The 26,461-nt window shown below is 55.1% G+C and overlaps 2 protein-coding genes across 3 annotated transcripts in view; one reads left to right on the plus strand and one right to left on the minus strand.

Annotated features, from left to right (window-relative positions):
• Positions 1-211: 211 nt before the first annotated feature.
• TRAPPC12 (trafficking protein particle complex subunit 12) overlaps positions 212-26,461 on the minus strand; it is a 385,261-nt gene continuing 359,011 nt past the window's right edge. For both annotated transcript variants that reach the window (XM_069494185.1, XM_069494184.1), the window contains 6 exons: positions 15,452-15,524; positions 11,491-11,564; positions 6,568-6,666; positions 1,544-1,644; positions 791-878; positions 212-572 (listed from right to left, as the gene is read on the minus strand). In XM_069494185.1, the coding sequence (XP_069350286.1) occupies positions 330-572; positions 791-878; positions 1,544-1,644; positions 6,568-6,666; positions 11,491-11,564; positions 15,452-15,524 (678 nt within the window). In that variant the 3' untranslated portion in view covers positions 212-329. The remainder of the gene's footprint in view (positions 573-790; positions 879-1,543; positions 1,645-6,567; positions 6,667-11,490; positions 11,565-15,451; positions 15,525-26,461) is intronic.
• LOC138400076 (mucin-6-like) lies at positions 13,466-15,085 on the plus strand. The gene is made up of 3 exons (XM_069494881.1): positions 13,466-13,501; positions 13,621-13,986; positions 14,096-15,085. The coding sequence occupies exons 1-3, from the start codon at positions 13,466-13,468 to the stop codon at positions 14,990-14,992; spliced, it is 1,299 nt and encodes a 432-aa protein (XP_069350982.1). The 3' UTR covers positions 14,993-15,085.

The raw sequence follows: 26,461 nt of genomic DNA on the forward strand, positions 1-26,461 counted from the left end.
TTAATAAACAAACCAGGCTCGTCTCCAGGAACAAACTCAAGGATCAGTGTGTGCCAGGGACTTCCAGTGCTGCAGCCCCACTCCGGCCGTGTGATCACCCTGTCGTGTTCTGCCGCAGGGATGGAGCTGGCCGGAGTACGACACACAACAGACTGCCGGACAGTCCCGGCCTGGGCCGTGGCTCAGGATCAAGAAGACACACTCCCAGACACCCGTGAAAGATGTTTTATTGACTCCCCCAAAGTTGCATGAATACGTTAGCTCTATGTACACAGTTTGCAAAGATCCGGGTTGTTCCGGAAGGCAGCGACGCAGCGGCCGGGGGTGAACTACGCCAGCTTGAGGCACTGCGTGTTGAAGCTGTCCCCCTCCCTGCTGGCCACGGCCTCGAGCAGGCACTGCTTCTTCTGCATGCTGCGCGAGGACTCCAGCTCGTACATGGTGGTCAGGTTGAAGAGCACACTCTCGTGCAGGTAGTGCCCGGGGTCCCGCTGCACCAAGGCCTCCAGCTGGCGCAGGGAGTCCTTGAGCTTGCCCAGGTACAGCAGGCACACGGCCGCGTTGTTGTTGGCCTAGGAGAGGGCACAGGCAGGGTCACAGGGGTCGGCAGACGCCCGCCCGCCCTGCCGGGTCACCTCCCCCGGCGAGCACGGCAGCCGCCTGTAGCCCGTGGGCTGCAGAGAGGCCGCAGGGCCGCTCCCGATCCGTTTAGTGTACGTTTCCAGCGCCTGCGAAATGCAGAAGGTGGAAGGCCCTGTGGTCACTGAACGCACGTCTGCTTGGATCTTACCACTGCGTTCGTGGGCTCCAGCCTCAGGATCTCGGTGAAGAATCTGTGGGCTTCTGCGAAGTTGTTCTGCCCGAGGTGGAGGAAGGCTCTGTAACACACGCAACACGTATGCAGTTACGGGGGTCAGGTGCTGGTGCACACAGCGAAACCAGCCACACAGCACACGTGACGTCTGCCTGGACGGTGGCTCCCAGCGTGGCCGCCCTGCGCTGCAGACGCAGGCCCTGGTGCGCTCGCTGCCTAACCTGCATCACGAATTCTGGCCCGCAAATTAAAACCACTCTGGTTTGTATTAATTTAGGCAAGGAAACTTCACCTAAAATTCCTGCCTGCCATTCTCTCCCCTCTTGCGTGTGAGCTTCATCCTGGCGAGCCTTCCTCTTGACAGACACACACGCACACAAAGCTGCACTTTGTCACGCGCTGTCTTACTCAGAGAAGCCAATCATGGAACAAAACACACGTGTCCAAAATGGCTGGTGCACGAGAGGCAGTAAACATTTATGCACCTTTATGTTGACGGTGGGGGCAATACATGCAGTACTTTGAAGAACAAAGGGGAAAAAATCAGTTTTTACGAGTAAAAGAGCAACACTGAAAATCTAGAAAATACCCATGTACTTCCTGGGTCTCTCAATTCTGAGAGACAGGATGGGAAGAGACACAAAGAGGGACATTTTCTCCAGATCAGTAAGTAGAACTTAAACTCTGGGGAAATTTGATAAAAAATATATATAGTTTCAAAATATTTACCTGTTCATTAAAACCATTATTTTACCCTGTGGTCCATCCAATTTCTGTGTCACTTTCTCAACTTCTTGAAAATACTTTTCAGCTGTTTTTATGTCTCCAATCTGCTTTGACAAAATTATTTAGTCAGTTTATTTGACGAATAAAATGTAACTCTACACCCACATATACAGTTTCCTCATATCCCATTATAATATGAAGACACTCATGTTTCGGGCAGCGGAATACGTCCATTTTAATCATTAGTAATCAGTAATCATTACTTTTGGTAAAAAGGCAAGAGACATTCAAGATATAGTGGAATGCCAACGTTCTATATGTCAGAGATTCAGTTGTTAACATCCATGCCTTCTTTAAAAGTCTTACAGCTCAGTAACTTGTACCCTTTGAAATGAATTCTGGCATAACATTAAGTAAAAAAAAAAAAAATAAAATGAATGACAATAAAATAATAAAAAAACTTAAAATTTTGGTAGACTATGGGCAGGCCTCAAGTCAGTTTTATTGGTTATTTATGCCTAGTAAAATGGTAGTTGTCATCAAATTTGCAAATTTCAAAGTAATATTTTGACCAAGTAATACAGAATTCTGCTATAACAAAACAATAACCCCACTCTATCAGACGGGTAAGAAAACCAGCGGCTCCCTGAATCACACTAAGCCGACAGGGCTGGCGGCCCAGGGCGCGAGAGGACCTGCTGCCGTCCCTGCAGAAGCGCAGCGTGGCTGTGGCCGTTAAAAGGCAGGTTCGGGTTTTCCTTTGTCGTCAGAAACACAGGGAAGGAAATAAATGATCTAAGGCTTACAATGAAAAATATATAAAAAATCAAGGAAAAAATCCTATGTCAAAAGCTTCGCACACAAGGCCTCCGCGTCCCAGGGCCCAGCTCTGCGTCACAACGTCCTCTGTCACACCACACAGCAGGGGGACGTGTGCTGCTCACCCGCACGTGCGGGGGAGCTCGGGCGGCAGTGACTGAGCAGTGCGGGTTCACTTGCTCCACGCGCTTCACGGCGAGCACCTGCCAGTCTCCCACAGGTCTGCCAGGTGCTCACAGGGCTGGCCGGGAGACGGTTCTCCCCGGGAATCGTGCGTCTGCGTGTCCTGCACGCAGGGCCCGGCTGCCTGGATGCTTGTGCAGAGCACAGCGTGGGAGGCTGGAACGCAGCCCTCGGGGGGCCAAGGGCAGACGTGCTTATTGCCCAGTGGCAAGGATTTAGGTTTTCCAAGCTCAGACCCGCTCTCCAGCGACAGAACCCATCACAAGTATCCTGGAAGTACCCCGAGGAAATTGGGGCTCAGTGTTTGGTGAAAAAAATGACAGTCTGGCTACACTGCTGTTGCTGTGATAAATATCCTTTGTCTCTGACCCAGGAATCTCACATCTTTTGCCGCATTCATGACAATGGCAGCTAACTTCATAGCTTACAAGTAGGATAAAACCTCAGACCCTTCACAGCTGACAGTGAAACTGCCCTTTATAAAACTAATAAAAAGCCGTAAGGTGGGAACAGTCGCAGGGCCTGAACTGTGCAGAGGTGTGTGCGTAGTTACAATACACAGAGGGTGTGTATCTTCGGCCATTGTCCCCCAGCTGGCTTCCTACACCTGCTCACTACTCAGGAGTCACAGAGCTGATGGTCATGAAGATTCTTAGCTTTCTCCATTGCTGTCATAGACAGCATCACCCTGGTGACACCTAAGGCTGCCCTCTGAGATGTCTTCTGGACCCTGCATTCGGGTGGACCAGCTGACCCAGCCAGACCAGTGGCCCAAGGAGGCAGCGCAGCTGGTCTTACGACCTGGGAACAGCCTCAGCACTGATTTCTGCTTCCCGACCCCGTGAGTCCTCCCCAGCCAATCAGCAGGTCCGATTCCCAGCCCTGTGCCCGACAAACTATTAGTATCTTCAAAAACCCTTTCCCCCCAAGTCTTGGGGAGACGGATTTGAGAACCCCCTCCTATCTCCTCACACGGCGCCAGTGATATTAAACCCTTTCTCCGCCGTCACCCTGCCGGCTCAGCGTATTGGCCTCCCCGTGAGTGGCGGGCAATGGACCTGGCAAGGCTGTAACGACGACGTCATCCCGCAAAAGGAAACACCACATGAGGAAGAAGAAAAACAAAACGAAATGAAACACACGAGAAAACACCCACAAAGAGAAAGCAGAACGGCATTTATCCGCCGCGTGCAGGCAGGCTGCAGTCTCCTCCTGCTGACTTCTCACTTACGAACGGACTGAAAAGAACCCGAGTCAGTGTGGGCTCAACAGCACGGCCCTCAGCTTGAACACCTAAATTTCCTGCAACGTGTTCGTGTTAATTAAAATCCCGTTTAACAGGACAATGTTTCGTATTCACCTGGAGATTATTACAGCTAATAATCAAGATTTAATAATAATCAAGTTTTAGTAGGCACTGGGGACTGTGCTGAGTGCTTCAAACACAGCTCATCTGACTCTCTGACAACCTGTGACACAGATGTGATTACTGCCTTCATTTTCTAGACGAAGAGAATGAGGTTCTCAAGGGTTGGGCAATTTCTGGAGGTCACACGGCGAACACCTAACACCTGGGACTCAAAACCCAGGTCTGCCCAACTCCCAGACCACACTGACCCCTGCACCACGAGGCCCCCCAGGTCAACAAGGGTCGGCAGGAACAATTTGGGGGGAAGAGAACAGAGAAATCTTGGTAAATTCTTTGCCACCCACGGATTGTCTGATGATGTGAAAGCAAGTTTACATGTTCATAATTATTAAGATGTAATTGGGATTTAAAATCCCACCGATTGCTAAGAGTTAGAAGCAGCTGAAAAGAATTAAGCAATATAAAAAGGCAATTATAAGTTTTACAGAATGTCTAGAAAAATAAATCGATAAAACACTAGTTATTTTAAAAACAACAAACAACAGGTATCAAAACTAATCAAGAAAAAGAAAGCATAAACAAACATAATTAGAAATGCAAAAGGGGAACCACCCCTGGTAGAAAGGAAATGGAAATCATGACAAAAGAGGACTATATTTTACTTTATGCAAAGACATGTGAAAATAGGACCAAAGAGGTGATTTTCTAGAAAACTCTAAATTACCAAAATTGTTCCCAGAAACAGAAAGAGGAAACCACAGGCACAGAACAACACTAAGGCAGATTAGTAACAACAATAAATTATGAAAAATGCCCTAGAGCTCAGCATAGGCAGTTCTTAGGTGAATTATTCAAACCTTCAGGAATAGATAATTATTCAAAATTTTTCAAGGAACAGAGAAAAGAAGGAACACTTCTTACTTTTATGAAGACAGAAAACCCACCGTATGCTTTTGAGACGTTGCTCATGTGCACACACGGGCCCAGAGACCAATTTCACCTATAATGCCAAAGTCTGGGGAAATGCACCCCTCGAGCTCTAACGGATCGGTCTGGCCTGTGGAGCAACAGATCCTCAGGGCGAGTGGACACGAGCTCCACGTGGGTCTGGCTGGGGCTGGGGTGGGCTTTCTCCTCCCCTCCGCAGCCGCCGGTTCCAGACTGTGCAGCTGCAAGAGGGAGCCGTGGATCCCGAATTACCACGTGGAAGGGAGCTGCCCCAGCCCCGGGGCTCTGCCTGGGCAGGAGGCGGCTGTCTCGCTCAGCCGACCGCGGCGGTCTGCTCCCACGGACGCCCCGTCTCACTCCGCTGTTCCCCTCACCCCGACAGCCCTCGGGTCCCGAGAGCCACATCCCAGTCCCTTCACCTTTCCCCTCTGCCCCAGCTGCTGGGTTCTTCACCATCTCGGTTGCACAGAAGCCCTTACAGATTGTCAGTGGCCATTTTAACATGTTCCCAACACGGAATGTCCTATATGCTGAAGCTGTGAGCTGCCTGATGAAGAGGATGGTGGAAACGAGTTTTCTCTGTGGTACGGGCATCAGATGATTTTAAACACATCCAAAGACAGCACCGCTATTTTAACAGCCGCAGTAGGTTGCTAGATTACGTTAAATTTACAGTCAGCTGAAAATACCAGTCACGCGCTGTGACTTCTCCTGTGGGTGACAAGGGTTTCTACAAGCATCCCCAAGTATGGCCAAAGAGATGACGCTGACGGCTCGGGGTCTTGCCCGTCACACAGAGGGAGGGCGCCAAGGCTGGTGGGCTCTGAGCGCACGACCCTTGGCCTCTAGCGCAGGCCGTTCTGTTCCGCTCGTGGCGGGGCCCCCACGCGTCCCAGGAGGGACTCAGATGCGCCCCGCTTGTCGGCTTGTCCTTCCCCCACCCACCGTCACTTAACCACTCGAGACCCGGTGTGCTGGCCTGCCCGGCAGGGGCGGACCGTGCGGGTGAGCAGCCCTGCGCGGCGCCTGACTCCCGGCCAGCGGGGCGCTCTCCTCCCCGCACCGTCACCCTCGCTCGTCCGCTTTCCCTGCCCACGTTGGGACGTCACCTGTCACCTCGGAAGCCCTAAGAGATGAGGGCGAGGGGCGAAGGCTGCCTTGTGCTGGGCCTGCAAGGGCGGGGGGACTGATAGAGATGAGGTAGGGACCTTCCTGTCACCAGATATTCCAGGGAAATGCATTCTAGCTTCACGACGTTCTTGGCAAAGAGGGTCCCGTCCCAGCTTTCCGCGCTACCGCGGCCTCCGTGCAGTCTGGACCTCCCTGAGCCCAGCACACACGGTTCTAGAGTCCTTTCCCGCAACGATCAGCGAGCGACTGCTGAAATAAAATTCTGTGTGGTGTGGTCATCCCTGCTCAACTGCGACAGGAGCTGTCCGCAGGGGCCATTTCAGTGCCCCTCCCGCGACCCCCTCTGAGTTCGCGTTCAGCGGCTGCCACAGAGGCCGGGACTAACCACACTCCGACCGGACGACTGCAGGAGCCAGACCTCCTCCCCGCACATGCATGTGAACTGGAATATTTTCTGCACCATTTCGTATATTTACAAAATTGAAACTAAGCAATCACCCACCCAAGCGAAGCACCCCCAGGGTAACGCTCCCACCACAGCGCCGCCTGCCGGGCTCGCGCGCCGCGGCGCAGGTACCTGCAGGGAGATGCGGCCGATGCCGCTGAGCAGCTGCGGCTCCTGCTCCGGGCAGCACCGGATCACCGCGTGATAGGCCTCCACCGCCAGCACGTAGTCCTGCGGGGGAGACCACAAAGCACTCTCAGCTTTACCCAGTTAGAGGGGCACAGGTACGCGGGCACGTCTGTGCGGAGAGGACGCGCTGATTCTGCGGGACAGGAAACGGGGCAGCGGCACAGGCTCCGGCCCGCGAGGGAGCGGCGCCTCCGGACAGAACCATCCCCCGCTGGGCGCTGTGCGGGGCTGGGCGCTGTGCGGGGCAGAGCGGCCACGCTCGCCTGGCTCTGCGGGTCACGGCGCGCTGGTCGCTTAAGTTGGGCCTGAGGGTCCGTTTCCCGCTTGCACCTTCTGAGCAGCGATTCACACTTCACTTGCACTGTGTCTCTAACCCCCCGTTTCCTGACCGATGATTTAATGAACTGGTGAGGTCCGTCTAGTCTCCGTCCTCCAACCACATAAGCCGAAAGTTCGAAATGTCTCTTGGGTAGAACATTCTCTGTGCTACGAACTGAGGTCAAACCTTTCAATGTGAACAACCCACAAACACTCTGCGGAGAGGTCGTCCCTGCGTGGCAGAGCGCTGTGCCGCTGCTCTCTGCGGTGTGGCGCGTCCCTCTGCCTTAGCGACAGCTGCATGGGGACCTCTTAAAAGGCTGTGCCAGCTGCCCTGCTTGGCATCCGCACTCTGCGAGGGCCTGCGCCTGCACGTGTCACCCTGGTCGCCTGTGTGGCCCGTCCTCGGGGAGGGCAAGGCCCGGTGGCCACCGTCGTGCGGTCCACCTGTTGCTGTGGGCGCGTGGCCGATGCCCGTCGGATGAAAGCTCCAGACGGCAGGTAACAAAGGCAGACCAGTCACCTTTCCCAGGTGTGAGGAAGTCGGTCTCAGAGACAGGTCCTGCCAAAGGCGGGGGACACAGTGGGCGGCCCGTGTCAAGCGCCTACCGAACTGGTGTTCTCTGCAGAGTGACGGTGACCATCGTGACACTCGCCAAGCAGGCCCACTGAGGCAGGCGCTGTGCTCAGCACGTCTCCAGGCCATCGTGCGGGTGACAGCACAGTCAGCAATAAATAGGGCCCCCGGTGGGGTTTCTTTTGACTTATTCCGAGTAAAACCCCAGAAGGCACCTTTACTTTTTATTCTTCCACATTTTCAATTTCCTCCAAACTGGGACTAGAGTTACCAGTTTGCTAATTGGGATGTTATAAACAAAGACGACAAGTAAAACTCCAGTTTGGCAGAAACAAAATGTAAAGACTCTCTCCCTTCTAGTACCTTCCAGCACAGCTCGTTAAAACTAATTTCATTCAAGGCCAGACGCTCTGGAACCAGACAGCACGTGCCTCGGTTTCCTTTCCCATGACTTCTTGCTGCCTGTCACTGCTGACCGGCTGGGCTGTCCTGCCTCTAGCTGTGCGAGAGTGTGTGTGTGTGTGTGTGTGTGTGTGTGCGCGCGCGCAGACCGGGCCGCGGGGGAGCGGAGGCTGCGGCTGGGCCTGCCCGCCTGCCTGCTCTGGAAAGTGTGGGGAGAGCAGCCCGGCTTCCAGATGGGGGTGGCATCATCACACTGGTAACTGTCCGCTGTCATCCAACACACACCCCCTACTTAGTGTCCAGTGAACCAAAGGCAGATTTTGGCTTTCTTGTCATTAGGCCTGAAGCGTCACTGGGTCATGCCTGTGCCTCAGTCCCGCCCTAACGATACTCCTGGCCCCAGAGAGCCGGGTGGCAGCGTGGAGGGGCTGAGGCGCCCACTCTAGTGGGCCAGGCCAAGGGCAGCGTCACCACCTTAACAATTCTGTCGGTGCCTGGGGCCAGGGGTCAGGGTTTCTGAAGATGATCTGATAAGCAAAGGAGAGGTTTTAAAAAACCAAACAAGGATCCGTGATGGGAAAAGTTATTTTAAAACACTGTTCTCCCAGGAGCACATTTCTGAGCAGACGCGTGGGCTTGGCATCCACGAGAAGGCTGCACTCTGGGCTGATGGGCAGCCACCCCGCAAGGTCGTCCCGCAGGGGCAGACAGGACGTCTGTCCAGGAGCCGGCTGCAGCCGGGGGAATGAATTCTGGCACATTTCAAGGAGCCTATCATCAAATAAACCAGATGAGGATTTAAGATTGTGTCAGAGAGCTTCTTTAAGTTGATTATTATTTAATGAAATTGTTTATTCACTGAAGATGGAGGAAATACAGCCCCTTTAAGGGAAAATGGCTAAAAGTAGCTCTTCAGAGACAGCTTAATCTCTCCAGATTATACGTATTTGACTTTGGAAAGGACACGAATGACTTGCTTCCAGGGACAAACCTACTTTAGCTCAATCTTCACCCTTTTCTTTCAGCAGCCACGCTTGTTCAGTGGCTGTGAAACTAGATTTACAACCATTCTGCAACCGGACATGCCTGCTGCAGTGCAATTTAAGCAAGAAGAAAGGAGGTTCATGCAGTTGCACGCTCCTTTCAAGGTGAGAAGCCACAGCATGTGGTGATGCCCATGCGGAGTGGGGACCCCAGGAGGGAAGTGCCCCTTGGGGGGCACCTGGGTGGTCTGCCAGTGTGGGCACCTTAAGGCACCTTGAAGCCTAAGGAGAGGAAGCAACACTTAAAAAGTGGGAAAGGTGAAATTTTTAAAGCTCTGTAATACACGCGACCATGCCTTACAGTATATTATGCAGATATTCAGGGCTGAACATATGAATAAATTTCTCATCATTAAAAAGTTAAATTAATATTTATTTCACTGTAATAATAATGTTATTCAAAACAATTAAATGGCTGATTAAATAACTCATTGGTAGTCCATAATTTAATTAACGACACCCCATATAGTGAGACCACACACTCCTGCAATAGCAGGCATGGTCACTAGATGGCACCAGAATGCATGTGCTTCAATCAGCCTTAATTGCAGAATTTTTTCACTCCTTTTTTAAACTCATGAAAATGAAAGATTAAGCTAAACTTTCACATTAAATTACATCCACTGTAAAAGTATTTTTGAAACACAATAATATGTTCAGTGCTGAGTCCCAAAAATACAGGTAGGAGACTTAACACTTGGTGCCTGCTGTTGTTACTACAATAAAGAAAAGTGTTTTTATTCCATAATTTTCTATTAATGTGTCTTAAAAAAGCAAATAAAAACCTGTGAGTGGAACAGGTAACTTTCCTCCCTGAGGAGTTTCAGCCCCACGATTGAGACATCAGTCCTGTGAATTTATGATTTGTTCTTTGTTTCTTTGCATAAGAATGTTCTGGCAAACCAGTGCTTTCAGGTGGGCCACTGTGGATTGCTCAGCACTAGGCGGGGGTCTCGGGGTTGGCACAGCAGCACTGGGAGGACGGCCTGTGCCGGGGGCAGAGGGGACGGGGACGGTGCTCCGGGGCTGCGGTTACTGCCAAAGCCTCCCCCGTCCCCAGTCCTTGGAGCGCCTGGGTCAGGGGCGTGTGGGGGCCGCCCTCACTCTTCTCAGAGGGGCAAGCCCCGTGGAAGAACTCAGGGAGGAGGCGGCACGGGCGGGGGGGGGCATGGAAGGAGGTGAGGACAGTGACCACAGTGACGCTGAGGCAACTGGCCTCAGAAGGGATGTCTCAGACACGGCAACAAAGGGACAAACCTGTTCTGGGCAAAGATGCGAACTTACAAACTGTGATTTCCATACCCAGCATGTGGCAGGAGACAGGAAAGCCGTGTGAACGTGAGAGCCGGGAGGCATTTCACAGCCTCGGGCCTAGGCCCTCATTCTAGAGGCAGCGGCCAAGGCTTGCAGATGTGCGAGGCTGTGTGTCAAGGTCACTTGCTACCGAGGACGGACAGGACGCTTTGACTCTCCGTGTGCAGCCAGCATCACACACCTGCAGAGGCGGAGGCTGGGCCCTGGGACTGCTCTGGAGCCGGGGTGCAGGCTGCGCCCCTTCCTGACTGGCCCCAGGCTGCTGGCGGCTGTGACTCTACACCCACACCCAGCCTGCGAAGCGGAGCCCAGGGACACGGCCACCTCCAGGGCTGCCGCGGGCCCACTCCAGAAGAGGGCTGCCACTTCAGGGCTGAGCACGGAGCCCTGGGAGCACACGTCTCCACCCGGCGCACGGCTGCTCTGCGGTGCTGGAATCAAGCTCAGCAATGACCTTGGGCAGCTTGAACGCCGGGCGGGTGTGGGAGGAATTATGATCTGTCTCAGAATAGCCCAGAAGATGTTGAGAGCGCTGCTCTGGGGCATCTGCTGCTAATTGATTCCAGACAGCCGCTCTCGGTGCCCGCTGCAGCTGCAGCGCCACGCTCGGCGGCAGGGAGCCCGGTGCCCAGGGTGGGAGGTGAGCCAGGCGCGGGCGCGTCTCAAACAAAGAGGAGCCGGAAACGCTGCAGCAGGCTGGGGAGGGCCGGGCAGAGAACAGACTGGAAAACACTTGACTGACAGCCTCAGTGCGGCGCCTTGATTTTTCAGCTGTTTCCTCAGGGGGCTGGAAGCTCTGGGGTGAAGTCCTAAGAAGCAGGTCTTGTGGGAGAGCCTGTCTTCAGATGCCGCAAGCATCAATCATAAAATCAAATTGAGATGAAAAGGAAAACACCCTCCACAAAGGCAGGGAGAACAAAGGACACCTTTTCGGGATGGAATTCAGAGAAAAACGGGGGCAAGCGATGCTTTTAATTAAACGATTCAGACCCATTTTAAACAATTAGGTTGATAATGTCAATTCCACACTCTGTTGAAATTTCTTTCAGGAGAAATGGAAGTAAATCTGGCTCCAGGGGGCGTTACCGAACCCGCCCCCCCCCCCCCCCCCCCCCCCCGCCACACAGACCCGCACAGGGCTGCGTCCCCTGCGCACTAAACCCTCGCGCCTCCCGGCCAGCCCGACCAGGACGCCCCTCCGCACCCGCGTACCTTCATCAGGAGCAGACAGTTGGCCATGGAGTACGTCACCCGGCCCAGCCGCGACCTCCACAGCTGGACGGACGCTGCAAAGCAAGGCAGCCTGTGAGTGAGCTGTCAGTCCTCCCGTTGCCGCCCCGGTGTCAGCCTGGGATGTTCAGTGCTGCAAGCCGCTCTGTGACAGAAACGGCACTCACACGGGGACCCCTGGTGCGGGCTCTGGGAAGAGACCGTCTGCATAAACGGTGCAGCAACAAAAGCCAGGAGGGCGACGGCTCGGCTTCAGCCCAGACAAAAGACCAAATAATCCAACCTGAGCCATGTTTCCATGGAACCCCAAGAAAAACAGCAAATCTGACAAACATGACCACCCTCTGCCTGCAGCTGTGACTCGTCTGGGAAGGCCCAGAGTGGCGGCAACACCTCCCCAAGCTGACCGGCGTCCAGCCACAAGCCTCCCCGGCCCGGCTGCAGGGCAGGGGGAGAAGCCAGTTCGCCGAGGAGCGCTACACCCCGGTGCGAGACCCAAGCTGGGGCTCTGCTCCAGGTACCTGTGACCTTGGGCAAGGGACCAACCTTCTCAAGGCCTTGGCTCCTTCATCTTTCGGAAGGAACCAATTCCTGTCCTATCTCCTTCACGGGGCTTTGCGAGGATTAGCCACGATAGTGGGTAAAAAGCACTACGACAAGGGTAAAGTGCTTTTCAGTTGTCAGGCAGGATGACGGTGCAGGGCCAAAGCCGCCCTTCCTGGCTGTCTGCACGGTGGTGCCATGCTGCCCCACACCGTCCACGGGGCCTCACGCCGCCCTGCCCACGTGGCATGTGCTGCCACGGGTAGCAGCCGACCGTGGCCTGGGCCCGGCCAGGCCCCGCTGTCTCCTGTGCATCCGGTAGTGACCAGCTGTCTTTGTGGACTCTGGGGTGCAAAGGTCCCCTAGGAGCTGCCGTGGGTGACAGGAGGGCTGAGCAATGGCTCTTCTGTTTATGCCTGCGATGACCAGGAGGGCTGGCGGGGGATTGAGCTGCTTTTAAACCTATTTCTGCCGACGCTGACCTGCCTGCCTCCTGAAGCTCACCTTCCGCTGCAGCACCAAACGTCAATTTTGAGGTGAAAGTCACCTAGAAATTATGTGTATTCTTGGAGGGCTTACGAGCATACAAAACACTTAATTGCTGGAATTAAAAACTTAACTCGCTTTGCCTTTCAGCAATTAAAAGTACATTAGCTGCTTGTATTCCCCTTATAACATTATTTTTGTGAAAAGAAATTTTGAACAATCTTTTCTTAATGAATGTAAAATCTGTATTGTCTCAACGAATTGCAGATTTATTTTGATGATCTCTGAAGATTCCTTTCCAGCCCTAAATCTTCCCCTATTCTCCTCATAAATCTGATGATCTGTGTGACTTTTTGTTAGATTTCTAGGAACTGCTCTCTGATGTCTAATAACTGTGTCCTCATTATGGTCACAACAGCCGCCCCAGCAGAGTAAAGTGGCCGAGGTGCCACCAATGCTGGGAATGGGACGTCCCGGTGCATGGCGGCTTCTCTCCTCCAGACCATGGTGATTCGCTTGCACTCAGATTCCACAAGAGCCAGTGCACACCTTTACACACACAGACACACACACACACACGCCCTCCCCCCCGACACACACGCCCCACACCACAGACACCCAAACCTGGCAGTTATGTGGGTTTCTGAAACAAAGGACACACTATTTAAGCATAAATGGGGCCCAGGGCAGCGGGCCTGGCAGGCCAGCACCTCCCCTGCCCCACGTGCACCCTTCCCTACTCCCCGACAGCAGTGCTGGCCCCGGTTCCTGGCCTGGCCCTCTCACTGGTGCCCACCCGGGTCCTCTTCTCTTCCACTTCTGGCTTGAGTCCCCTGAGAGCTGGCTGCAGAGGGAACCCCCAGCTTGCCAGCGCAGCCCCACCAGCCCAAAGTTCCTGAGAAGCCCCCCTCGTGTCAGGCCTGCGGAGATGCAGACGGCTGTGTCCCTGGACTCGGGAGGTCAGGTGGAGTAGGGGGGCGCTGTGGAGGGGAGGCGGCCGGGCAGCCAGGCCCGGGGAGCTGCCGCCCCAGGAACCAGGGAGCAAGGACAAGGGGCGGGGCCACTCTGGGGAAACATGAGTAGAAGTTCAGGCCTGCTAGTGCACTGCACACACTCCACACACCGTACACTGCACACACCTGCACTGCACACACCATACACTGCACTCGCCGTACACTGCACACACCGTACACTCCACACCGTACACTGCACACAGCTGCACTGCACACACCGTACACTCCACACTGTACACTACACACACCGTACATTGCACACGCCGTGCACTGCACAGAGCTGCACTGCACACACTGTACGCTGCACACACTGTACACTGCACACACCGTACACTGCACACAGCTGCAGTGCACACACCGTACACTGCACATAGCTGCACTGCACACACCGTACACTCCACACTGTACACTACACACACCGTACATTGCACACGCCGTGCACTGCACAGAGCTGCACTGCACACACTGTACACTGCACACACTGTACACTGCACACACCGTACACTGCACACAGCTGCAGTGCACACACCGTACACTGCACATAGCTGCACTGCACACACCGTACACTCCACACACCTGCACTGCACACACCATACACTGCACACAGCTGCACTGCACACACTGTACACTGCACACACCGTACACTGCACACAGCTGCAGTGCACACACCGTACACTGCACACAGCTGCACTGCACACACCGTACACTCCACACTGTACACTACACACACCGTACATTGCACACGCCGTGCACTGCACACACTGTATGCTGCACACACTGTACACTGCACACACCGTACACTGCACACAGCTGCAGTGCACACACCGTACACTGCACATAGCTGCACTGCACACACCGTACACTCCACACTGTACACTCCACACACCGTACATTGCACACGCTGTGCACTGCACAGAGCTGCACTGCACACACTGTACACTGCACACACTGTACACTGCACACACCGTACACTCCACACACCTGCACTGCACACACCATACACTGCACACAGCTGCACTGCACACACTGTACACTGCACACACTGTACACTGCACACAGCTGCACTGCACACACCGTACACTGCACACAGCTGCACTGCACACACTGTACACTGCACACACCATACACTCCACACACTGTACACTGCACACCTGCACTGCACACACCGTACACTCCACACAGCTGCACTGCACACTGTACACTGCACACACCTGCACTGCACTGCACACGCCGTATACTCCACACACCTGTACGCCATACACTGTACACTGCACACACCGTACACTCCACATACCTGCACTGCACACACTGTACACTCCATACACTATACACTGCACACACCTTTACTGCACACACTGTACACTCCACGCACCTGCACTGCACACACCTGCACTCCACATAGCTGCACTGCACACATCATACACTCCACACACGGCAATTAGAACATTCTTCCCGTAGTGCAAATCTGCTTGTGTCGGCCCCCAAGCCCCTGGGTGAAACAGCTGGGCATCCTCAGCCTGGCCTCCCAGCCTCTGCACGCAGCACCCACCTTCCCCTCCAGCTCCTCCTGCAGCAGCCCCTCGAGCCTCTGTCCCCAGGCTCCACACACACCATGCAGGGAGGCCTCCCCAGTGCCCGGCCACTGGCCAGACCCCTCCTGAGTGTGGCATATCGCCAGGCGTGTGTGCGAATACGTGGTGAAGGTGCATCTTCTTCCCCGAGAGTGGGCTCAGGTCTGTGTACATCAGACTCAACAGCACCAACAACAGTGCTTGGCTTACCCAAGAAAGGAGTGTGTGCGTGTGTGTGCATGCATGTGTGCGTGCATGCGCTGAGAAGAAGAACAAAGCCTGCGGGCACCGTCTGACAGCTGCCTGCTTGGCTGCGTATGGCCTGCTCACCTTGTCTGTTCTCCGGGGTCATGTTGCTCATGCTGCCGTCCTCGGCCAAGCCGTGCTCCAAATTGGTCAGGATCTGCAATCATTTCAAATGAGAATGACAAAACCGTGGAAATGCAACTTGCGCCTAGACGCTGTCATAATGCATTCTTGGCACAGCAAATTTCTCTGCATGGAAACAGTCTGTCAAGGGATGTTCCCAGGGGCACGTTTCACACATTGCTGATCAGTGTCATGAGGGGTGACGGCAAGTGGATGGGGACTCTGCCCCCAGGTGACGGTGCAATTGGGGTTCATGACGCTCATAAAGCATCTCGGACATCATACGTAGAACATGTTTGTTTCTATGTAGAAAAGCATCATGCATGTTACACGTGAGAATGATGAGTAACTTTTGTGAAAATATCAGTCTTATTTCTCCAGGGCAAAGCAAGGTGCTGTGGCATTTTCCTTTTTTGTTTTTTTTTTTGAGACAGGGTCTCACTTTGTCACCCAGGCTAGAGTGCAGTAGCGTCACTGTATCTCACAGCGACCTCAAACTCCTGGGCTCAAGGGATCCTCCTGCCTCAGCCTCCCCAGTAGCTGGGACTACAGGCACACGAAACCACCACGCCCAGCTTATTTTTCTATTTTTAGTAGAGATGGGGTCTCAAGCTTGCTTGGGCTGGTCTTGAACTCCTGAGCTCAAGCGATCCTTCCGCCTCGGCCTCCCAGATGCTGGGATTGCAGGCGTGAGCCATCTTGCCTGGCCTTGTTGGCCTTTTTAATGTACCAAATAAATTAGGTGGAACTGTCACTTCCATGGTTTTTACTGTTTGGTTAGTAACTTTTGGCTGCTGCTTCTGTGTTTTGGTTTTCTCTGAAATAAAAGATTCTGTAATTTGGGTAGAAAATTCACTTTTTCTGAGGGCAGGGTGAGGGAAAAGAAGTCCTAAGCGTGAAGACCGCTAGGGAGAAAAACACAGAAATCTTACATGAAAGGAGGTGACATTGCAGCCACGAGCCTTTGGGAAAAGATCTTGCACTTAGTGGGTCAATCACCACGTCCCCAAATGACCCACGACCGCTCTGGGAGGCCAGGGCACGGCCTGCTGGGGAAGCCACTGTGGACGCCTAGCCAGGTCTGCGAGGTGAGGGGCCCGGGGGCGGGAAGTCTCCTCACCAGCGAGAGCCCTGAATTTGCTGTGAACAGAAAGGGTTTTTCCCTCTTAGTGGTTATCTTGTGTCACCTTAATGCTTCAGAGGACACACCTGCGGCTCAAAATTGTGACCTTGGAAAGAATCTAGTGGGTTTAAACCAGGTCAAATGACAGTTTTCAGCAAGTCTGTCTTCTGAAGAATAATCATAAACACGGAAACTGACAGGAAAGAAAGTCTTGGTGTTACCACGGAGTTAAGTCCCCATGGGCCAGGGGTGCACGGGGAAGAGGCGAGGGGAAAGCCGTGCACCGGGGCCCCAGGAGCCCCCGCAAACTCCAGCGGGCCGGGTTCCACTGGCCGGGCTTAGTGCCTGACGGAGCAGAGCCAACACGACGGGCGGGAAGGCATTCGCCTGGGCTTGAGACAATCCGCATTGCTCAGGTGGAGTGTAGACGGCCGAGCGTGGGGTCTGGGCCTGCCCCTCTCGCCTCGACACTGCAGGTCAGCCCCACACGCCGAGGCCGGGGGGATGACCTCCCCGCTGTGGATGGGGCGGAAACGCTGTGGAGGTGCCTGGCTGGGAGGGAAGACCCCCGCCGTGGGCGTGGTGGTCTCAGCCTGGGCTGCACTGACAGGCCGAAGCCCCCGGCGGACGGGAGGAGTGGGGTCCCACAGAGGGGCAGCAGGAGAGGAGGGTCTGGAAAGAAGGAAGGCTTGCCCAGCCCAGTGGTGCCGGGCCCTGGCGGAAGCAGGGGCTGCGCCTGCAGCCGAGGCACCAAAGCCACACAAACGAGGAGGGAGTCCTGCCTGTCTCCTGGGCTGACCCACGCAGCTGAGGAAGGCTCGCAGGTGAGGGCCGGAGACCCTGAGCGGCCGCAGCCCTCGCTCTACATGGAAGGCTCTTGCTGGCTGGGGGGGAGGGTGCGCGAGAAAGGTGAGTGTGGGGACCTGGGTCACTGCCGCGCTTCAGCCCAGGCGCAGGGCAGCTGGAGAAGGCGCCCAGCGCAGATGCGCAGACACTGTAGCAACGACTTTCTGATCCTCAGTGACTATTTTTAATTTTTAGGACATATTACTCAATGATGCCAATTAATAGGTCCCAGTGTGACTCAGAAGGGCATCTTCGAATGGACTGAACGAAACAGCAGTGCCCAGTGAGTAGCTTTTGTCACTGTCTATCTAGAGACAGTTGTCTGGCTTTGAACAGTGACAGTACGTTGATTTACAAAAGGTTATTTCTGTAAAGGAAAGTGACAGACACTCTCAACTCAAAGATTGAATTATTTAGGAAATGCAGATATTGCAAGAAAAGCCTGAAAGTGTATAGTCTGCGAATGTGGTGTGCTTGTCATTTCCTCCCTGGTTCCTTCTGCCCTGGACAAAGGGACCAGAGTCCAAGTCTAAATCAGACACCAATTAGTCCTGCATTTCCCAGAAGAATGAAGGCACGACGCACCGGCCCCGCTAATCCTAGAAGACGCCCTGGAAAGGGGAAGCATGTTTTGAGCCTGGGTGGCAGAACAGCATCACACGGGACCTAGGTGCACAGATGGCTGCCATTTCTGCTTTATTTGGTATGAAGCCCCAAAGACCAAGTTGTTTCTTTCAGCTCCACCCAATTTAAATAAAAAGGACGTTATGACCCAGGTGAACATGCCACCCAAGGTGCCGGGCTGTCTGGGCCGAGTAGGCCTGAGTGGCAGCTGTGAAGACCTGCCTGTGCCTTTCACTAGAATGTCGGCTCCGTGGGGCCACCCCTCTCCCCGGAGGCCTCCTGCACCTGGCACCCCTGACTGCCGTGCTGCTCGCTGCTGGAGGGACGCACACCCCCGAGGAGCAGCGGTGACTGCAGGTGACCAGTGTGGGGTAAGGAGGGAGGTACTGGGGTGCCTGTCTCTGCCCAGGACCCAGCAGCACAGCCGGCTGCCAGAGCATGATGACAAAGGCCACGGGGCTCAAAGATGCGCACTGCAGGGTGGCTTCTACGTTCGTTTTGCAATTAAAAAAAAAATGGAAAAGATACACAATCTGTGTTTTTAAGACAAAATCCCATCAACAGATTAATGGCTTTTAATGCCCTAGAGACGGCCTCAGATAAGGTCTCACCGGCCTGTGGCGGAAGCTGCAGAGACAAACCAGGTGCTGAGCTCAGGAAGGAGCCGTGCAGGCAGGCGCGGGGCACAGCGCCACCGGGTCCCTGCAGTCGGGTGTCCCAGGCGTCCGCTGTGATCACACAGACACCTGGCGGCAGCTTCCGTGTGCCGGGCACTGGTCCAAGTGCTGCACAAATGTCCTTTGATCCTGTAACAACCCTAGGAGTGGGTCCTGCTGTCACACTGTCACACAGATGGGGAGACTGAGGCAGGGGGAGCCAGCACTCACACCAGGTGCATCTGTGCCCTCCCTGGCAGCTGAGACGGGGAGGACAAAGCTCTGAGTCCACGTCCAGGACTTGGGTGTGGACTAGACGGGGCAGGAAGGTGGCGAGGGAAGGGAGGACGCAGGAACAGTGCCTGCGCTCCCAGCTGGAGCACAGTTCACCTGCCCAGGGGGACGGAGCCCTGCAGGGGACAGAGTGCTGGCTGGTTTCTAGGGTTACCAGCCTCGGTGGTGGGACACCAAGGCAGGACACCATCGGCAGGAGCAGGGAAGCGCAGAGCCAGGCCTGGTAACCCAGACCTTCTGGCTTCCAGGGACGGCAAGCGGTTATCGTCTCGGGGAATCAGGAGCAGTAACCATGATGGGACCCCACGCCAAGGGACGGCATCTCTGCACTGCCAGTGAGTCCGAATCTGCAGAAAGGGCCACGTGTTGCAGACGCCTTCCTGCGCGTCACACGGGAGCAGTCCCTGACTGGTTCTGGATGGGTGGAGAGCTCTGTGGAGCTGTTGGCCTTGACCATCGGTGTAGGCAGGGCTCAATAAACACCGTCAACTACTGGGCACTGTATGTTTTAGAGATGTGGGTGCATGATGGTTTCAAAGCACAAGCAGTGTTTGTTTAATCACAGAAATAAACCTGAGGAGGAGGCGCTGCCACACCCATTTGCAGAAGCACCTTCGTGCTTTCTACCTGCAGAGCACAGTGGCACAGTACCGAGAACAGAGATGTCTGGCATCCGAGGATGCAGGTTCAAGGTCAGGCTGACTTTAAGCTAACTTCTCCAAATTTCTATTTCCTTAGATCCCATTTTCATATGCCCATAATACAAATTATGGAACTCCAGTGAGAATATACTTGAAGTGTTTCGTAAACTTTAAAAGTGCTGAATGAAGATTAATTACAAATAAGAGGAGAAGCAACCAGAAATCTAAAAATCCCACTGTCTCAGGCTTTCACTGTGGTTTCTCTTCCACCCTTATCCTTGTAATAAACCGTGAAAGGTTTAGATGTGTGTGATTTGGGAGCAATGAGATCAATGCTGCACTGACTGGCAAACATTAAGTGGATCTTTGAGACTTCCAGGAGCGTCCCTGGCTGCTGTGGGCTGCGCCTCGGGGGAGGGGAGACCTGTGAGCTGTGCTGAGCTCTGGCTTCGAGGCAGGGGGCTGGGGGGCAGGGGGCTGGGAGGCAGTTTCAGGGCCCCCGACCAGACCTGCTCTAGTTGAGGGGGGCCTCCTGGAGCAGGAGCCTGGCACCAGCGGCCAAACGCCCGCCCAGGCCTGCACCTTGCAGGGTCAAGCTCAGACCCTCGGGAAGGGACGGGGGTGGGGACTGGCTCTTCTCCTGAAGGCTAATACGGGGCCTGTGAGTCCTGAAGCGTGAGAGACCCCAGCTGACTGATCAAGGCGAGGTGGTTGGAAACACCTCCCCACATTCTGGAACACTCCTCAAAATGCGGAGCCTCATTCCCGTTCCCTTCATGTGGGCTGCACTCTTCTAACAAACTCCATCAGGTGAAGTGACACTGTGACTCCAAGACTAAGTCAGGAAAGGCACTGTCCCTTCCTCCTTGCTCCCTCCCTCCCTCCCTCTCTCTTTCAACTTCTCTGCAGGGAGCAGCAGCCACGGTGTGAGGACACCCAAGCAGCCCGAGGAAAGGCCCACCTGCCCGCGCGCAGCAGAGCTCGACACGCATGTGAGGGAGACCCGGGGGCTGATGCTCCAGCCCCAGCCGAGCCTTCGGATGATGTGGCCCTGCTGACATCCCGACTGCGGCCTCAAGAGATGCCCTGAGCCAGAACCACCTGGAAGCTGCTGCAGACTCAAGACCCACAGACGCAGTGAGACCACGGATCGCCGCTGTTTTAAGCCACAGAGTCTTGGAGTCATTTGTTATGCAGCAATAGGTAATCAACACACAGGTAAATCAAAGCTACCCAGCACTTTTTATTTAAGGCTTCCCATGAGAAATGGTGTATTAAGGTCAATGTACTCAATCACTTTGGAGGCTTAGTTTTCTCTAATTTGGAAATGTTGAAATGGGTTCCTCACTGGGTATGTTAGAATGAGCTCATCTCTGGAAGCAGCTGCAGTCACGAGAAGCTGCGTGGACTGAAGGGGGGGAGTGAGGAGGAGACGACAGCGGCGACACTGTCGGGCTGGAAGAGACGGTGCCGGACTCGGCGGTCCTGGGTGGCGCGGAGGGGCCGACCAGTGTGGAGGGGAGAATGCCCTGGGCCGGCTCTGGGAGGGACGGGCTTTGCTGAACAACGCAGACAGCTGTCAACACCCGCCACAGCAGGGGAGGGAAGGTGTATTATTCAAAATAGAAAACCTGGTTGTGTTTTGTCCAAAGAGAAAATTATATGCCTTGAATGAGTATCCCAGCTGCCTGACTCCATTTATAACCAATACTGCTTGATCTCAAACCGTATTTAAAAAAGCAATTTGTAACCTATTCATATTTAAAGAGACCCAAATCCATGTTCTGAATCATATGCAGTGGTTTGGGGAGGAGGTGAAGCAGGTGTTCTAGTAGGTATCTGACACCTTTGGTCTGGGGACCGCAGACTGGAGGAGGCTGTCCCCTTGGCGGCTGTCAGGGGTTGTGGGTTGGGGTGAGACAGGTGTGGGGAACTGGTTTTATTCACGAGGCTTCCGGTATACAGACTGCTGAGAAGCCAGCGCTAATGCAAGAACCCGAAGACCCTCCTAACGGTTAGACGGTCCGACCCCGAGAGCCTCAGATTTCTCTGGAGTCCGAGGACCTTCCCATCCCCACCAAGCCTCCTGGGGGACCTTTCAGAAAAGACACTTTCCAAAGTGAAAAGAGGTTTCTTGGAGCTGCTCCAAGGCACTTAAAGAGCTATCAAATACTTGCCACGTACCAGGCTGGTGCAGTCACTTGCGTGTGCCACTAACCCAGCCTCTCGGCAGCGCAGGCGGTCAGTGATGGGCCGCGTTTGCAGACAGGAGGCGCGGCTGGCGCGGGCTGGGCAGCCGTCCCACAGCCAGGGGGTCAGGGTCATACCCGAAAGGTTCCAGGCTGCCAGCCTGGCTCCAAAGCCACTCTCACAAACACTGCCTAGGGGGAGGGGGCAGTGTCCTTTGGGGCCTTCATGCCCTGAAAATACATTCTTTTTCCACTCAGATCACAGACTGAGAGAACATACAGTGCCAAGAAAAACGAAGCAAAGAATGCAGAATGTAGGACCTTTTAAATCACATCAAAGCCTGCTTTTCTCTGCGCCATCATGACGCTCAGGGCTGGATCATCTGCTGGCTCCGCGGCCCTGTGGTTCACGGCCGGGGCATCAGATTTAGCGCTGGGTTGGAGTGGCCGCGTGGCACTGTTGGGCGTTCCCAAGCCACGTCCTTGGGTTTGCAATGCTGCACTCTAGAGGGCTCTGAAGGTGTGAATTCCCATCGTGAGCTGGGTCACAATATCAATCTTGCGAACCCCATGACAAGGGACGCCCACCCCATTTGGCATCTCTGGTTCCCCAATTCTGAGCACAGCTGGGGCACTAGGAGCACGGGCTCCCATGGCAAAGGGCAGGGACGTGGCCTCCACTGAGGACACAGGAATGATCCTCATTCAGTCTTTCCTGTCTTCTCTCTGCTCGCCAGTCGCCCCATCCCATCTGAGCAAGCCACATTGTTCTCTGCCGGAGCAGCAGACGACCTGGGCAACGGAACCTCCGGGTCAGCCGAGGCTGCCGTTGCCGTGCTGACCACCACCCCACTGAGCAGCTGGCCCTGAGCACACTGGAGGCCAACAATGGCTGTTCTCAGTAGCATTTCTAACTTTGTTTACAAATAAAATAGCAGAACTGAAGATGTCCATCTGTCAGAAGTCCCTTCTAGGAAAGATATTAACCCTTCCTAAAAAGCAAGTTCCCACTGCTACCATTTTAGCAATCATCAGTAGAGATGCAAACCATGCTGACGTTGAGTATCTTTCTTTGTCCGAGTGCACAAACACGTCCTGTCTCCTTGCCTCCCCCAGCCAGGGCTGAGTCGCTGAAGAAACGCTTCTTGGAACATGGGCCCCTCGGCCCGGCCGAGCTGGGGAGGTGGTGGCTGCAGGGTTGGAGGGAACAAGGGAGTTCCCTTGGGACTTTGCATGTCCACACCAGCAACACATTGTGTCTGGACTGTGTCTGTCTACGCAGACGGCTTCTAGAATTGTGTCTGCCTGGCTCTTCCCAAACGGTCTGCAAAGTTCTCTTGGACCTGAAGGTGGAGACGCCCGCAGAGCAGGCGAGAGGAGCAGGTCGGGGACAGAGGCGTCTGGTGCTGCAGACAGTGCGGCCATTAACTCTCCCACGCCAGGGCAGCATGGGAAATTTATTTTAAGTCATGGTATTTTCTTCTTCACTGATGTAATTATATTTGCACCAAACATTTACTGATTCACTAAATGGCGCAAAGACAATAGGTAAAACCAGTACTTTGGAGCACTTGGCAAAGATCATAAGTGACGTCCTGCTAAAACCGGGCCCCACATGAACACGCACCACATCGTCCTAACGACGCCTACCACTCACACGCCGCGCACACGGACGCCAGTCACTGCCGAGTCGCGTGCGGAAGCTGAACTCTGCCGCGGGGTCTGCTTCCCACCCTGCGCTGGTGGCCAGGAGCCCGGCACGGCGTTCACCCCGGCACCGCGTTCACCCCGGCACCGCGTTCACCCCGGCACCGCGTTCACCCCGGCTCCGCGTTCACCCCGGCACCGCGTTCACCCCGGCTCCGCGTTCACCCCGGCTCCGCGTTCACCCCGGCTCCGCGTTCACCCCGGCTCCGCGTTCACCCCGGCACGGCGTTCACCCCGGCTCCGCGTTCACCCCGGCTCCGCGTTCACCCCGGCTCCGCGTTCACCCCGGCACGGCGTTCACCCCGGCACGGCGTTCACCCCGGCTCCGCGTTCACCCCGGCTCCGCGTTCACCCCGGCTCCGCGTTCACCCCGGCTCCGCGTTCACCCCGGCTCCGCGTTCACCCCGGCACCGCGTTCACCCCGGCTCCGCGTTCACCCCGGCTCCGCGTTCACCCCGGCACGGCGTTCACCCCGGCTCCGCGTTCACCCCGGCTCCGCGTTCACCCCGGCTCCGCGTTCACCCCGGCTCCGCGTTCACCCCGGCACCGCGTTCACCCCGGCTCCGCGTTCACCCCGGCTCCGCGTTCACCCCGGCTCCGCGTTCACCCCGGCACCGCGTTCACCCCGGCTCCGCGTTCACCCCGGCTCCGCGTTCACCCCGGCACGGCGTTCACCCCGGCTCCGCGTTCACCCCGGCACGGCGTTCACCCCGGCTCCGCGTTCACCCCGGCTCCGCGTTCACCCCGGCTCCGCGTTCACCCCGGCACCGCGTTCACCCCGGCTCCGCGTTCACCCCGGCACGGCGTTCACCCCGGCTCCGCGTTCACCCCGGCACCGCGTTCACCCCGGCTCCGCGTTCACCCCGGCTCCGCGTTCACCCCGGCTCCGCGTTCACCCCGGCTCCGCGTTCACCCCGGCACCCTTCTACCTCACAGCGGCACTGCTGGCTTCATTTCACTTTCTCTTTGCCCCATGGACCTCGTTTAATTTTTTTCAATAGACAAAAGTCTAATTATAAAATTAATACATGTGTTGTGTAAGACTTGAAGATAAAAGGAACTAAAATGGTCACCTGGTCTCCCTCACTCCCACATCGGTATCTCTGCTCCAACACGTGTCAGCCATTTCAGCGGGTCACATCGTAACTGTGATTCTGCAGGCTGGCTGTGGAAATCAGTGCTATGTCACAGACACTTGCCCACAGGACGGCCGTGGCGTGGGGTGGCCACGTGGACACCACAGCACGCTCAGCAGTTCGCGTCATGACCAGCCTCCTCCTCTGCTACCTGAGCATCTTAAACTGTGCAACTCTGGCTTGTGACCCGCCCATGACGGAAGTGACAGGGGACAACTCCGCTTGGCCGCTCCCCAAGAGCTGAACGCCATCTCAGCGCTGCACGGAGGAGGCGCCAGCGGGTGCGGGTGCTGCGCTGCCCTCTGCCCCCCGCGCTGCTCCGCCCTCTCCGCACCTCGCTCTGCAGTCACAGTGGGTGTGGGAAACCCACGCTGGGAACGGGCCCGAGAAGACCTGGCCGTCGTCGGGCCGCAGGGCTCAGAGCACATCGCGCACACGGCAGCACGCTCGTGCTCTGAGCGGCCTGCATCGTCTGATTACCTCGGGATGAAAACCTGCCACTGCCCTGGTTTGGTGCTTGCTCTATCATTTACCCCTGTCCAAAGCATTTGATTCCACAGTCGTTCCTGACCTCCAGCCTGGAAAACTGCTTTGAAGAACAACAGCAGATGCCACACAAGCAATGAAAACAAATGGGACAGAGAGTTCTTGGGCAATATCGACCAAATAACTTACTTGCTTGCTTTCTAGAAACGACGATCCCAGTTTTGCAGACTGTCCCTGAGTTAAGCATCTCAGATCAACACTGAGGCTCCTGGCCAGCCAGCGGCCACACGTGCAGCCCCAGTACTGGCCTCCTGCCTGTTCCAATCCCCCCTAAAGACGCGAGAGGACGTGTGAGCTCAGCCTGGGTGTGGCCCAGCTCAGCAACTGACGCTGGGAACAGCCAGGCAAACTGCACGGTGCTGGCTTCCCTAAGCAGCCCGAGCACACAGGACGGGGAGTGTGACGCTGTCGTCGCTGGGCTGAGAGGCGTGAGGCAGGGACAGAGGGCAGGGCAGGCAGAGGGGGGCACATAAAGTGAGGAGGCGTGATGGGAAACGGCACTGAGGGAAATAAGATCTAACACTCTCCACTAATTTCTTCTCACTCTGTTGGACGCTCCGCACCCACTTAGAGAGTCCACAGTTCCCTGAACCTACGGGAGCTCGATTTTTGGCAAAAGCAAGTGCAGTAGAGAGTTGCTAAAATTTCCGGCACTGTCAAATTGATGGATAAGACCAAACTTTAGAACTGCTGCTTTACAAGGCATCAGGGAAGAAACTGTATTTGGGGGAGAAGAAATACAGTATCTTGGCGGCCGAATTTCAAAGGGGCAATACTGCCTTGCTGCCCACTCAGGGGTTCCCGTGCAGGGTAAATGAAACAGGGCACGTGCAAGTGCTTTGAAAACCATGAAAAACAACCAGTTATTAGGAGCCAGCAGCATATTGTAATTTTTGGAAAAAATAAGGTCATATTTGTCAAATTCCCCCGTTCATTTCCCGGCTATTATGGAAGTTTCGTGGGGTCCCAGGATGGTGGTGGTGTCCGTATCCCAGCAAGGGAGCAAATGGCCTTCCTCACCTGTGCAGACCGAACTGCAGAGCGGTGCTCAAGGACGAGGTCTCTGAAGCCACGTGGCTCGGCCTAAGACAGGCGCCACCCTCCCTGCTCACGTCCCACCTGTAAATTGGGAAGAACCCCCTCCCCCCACCCCTCCTTTATAGGGCTGCTAGGAGAATTCAATGAGCAGGTATTTGAAAAATGCTTAAC

This window comes from Eulemur rufifrons, chromosome 19 (genome assembly GCF_041146395.1).
Source record: "Eulemur rufifrons isolate Redbay chromosome 19, OSU_ERuf_1, whole genome shotgun sequence".
Classification (NCBI taxonomy): Eukaryota; Metazoa; Chordata; class Mammalia; order Primates; family Lemuridae; genus Eulemur; species Eulemur rufifrons.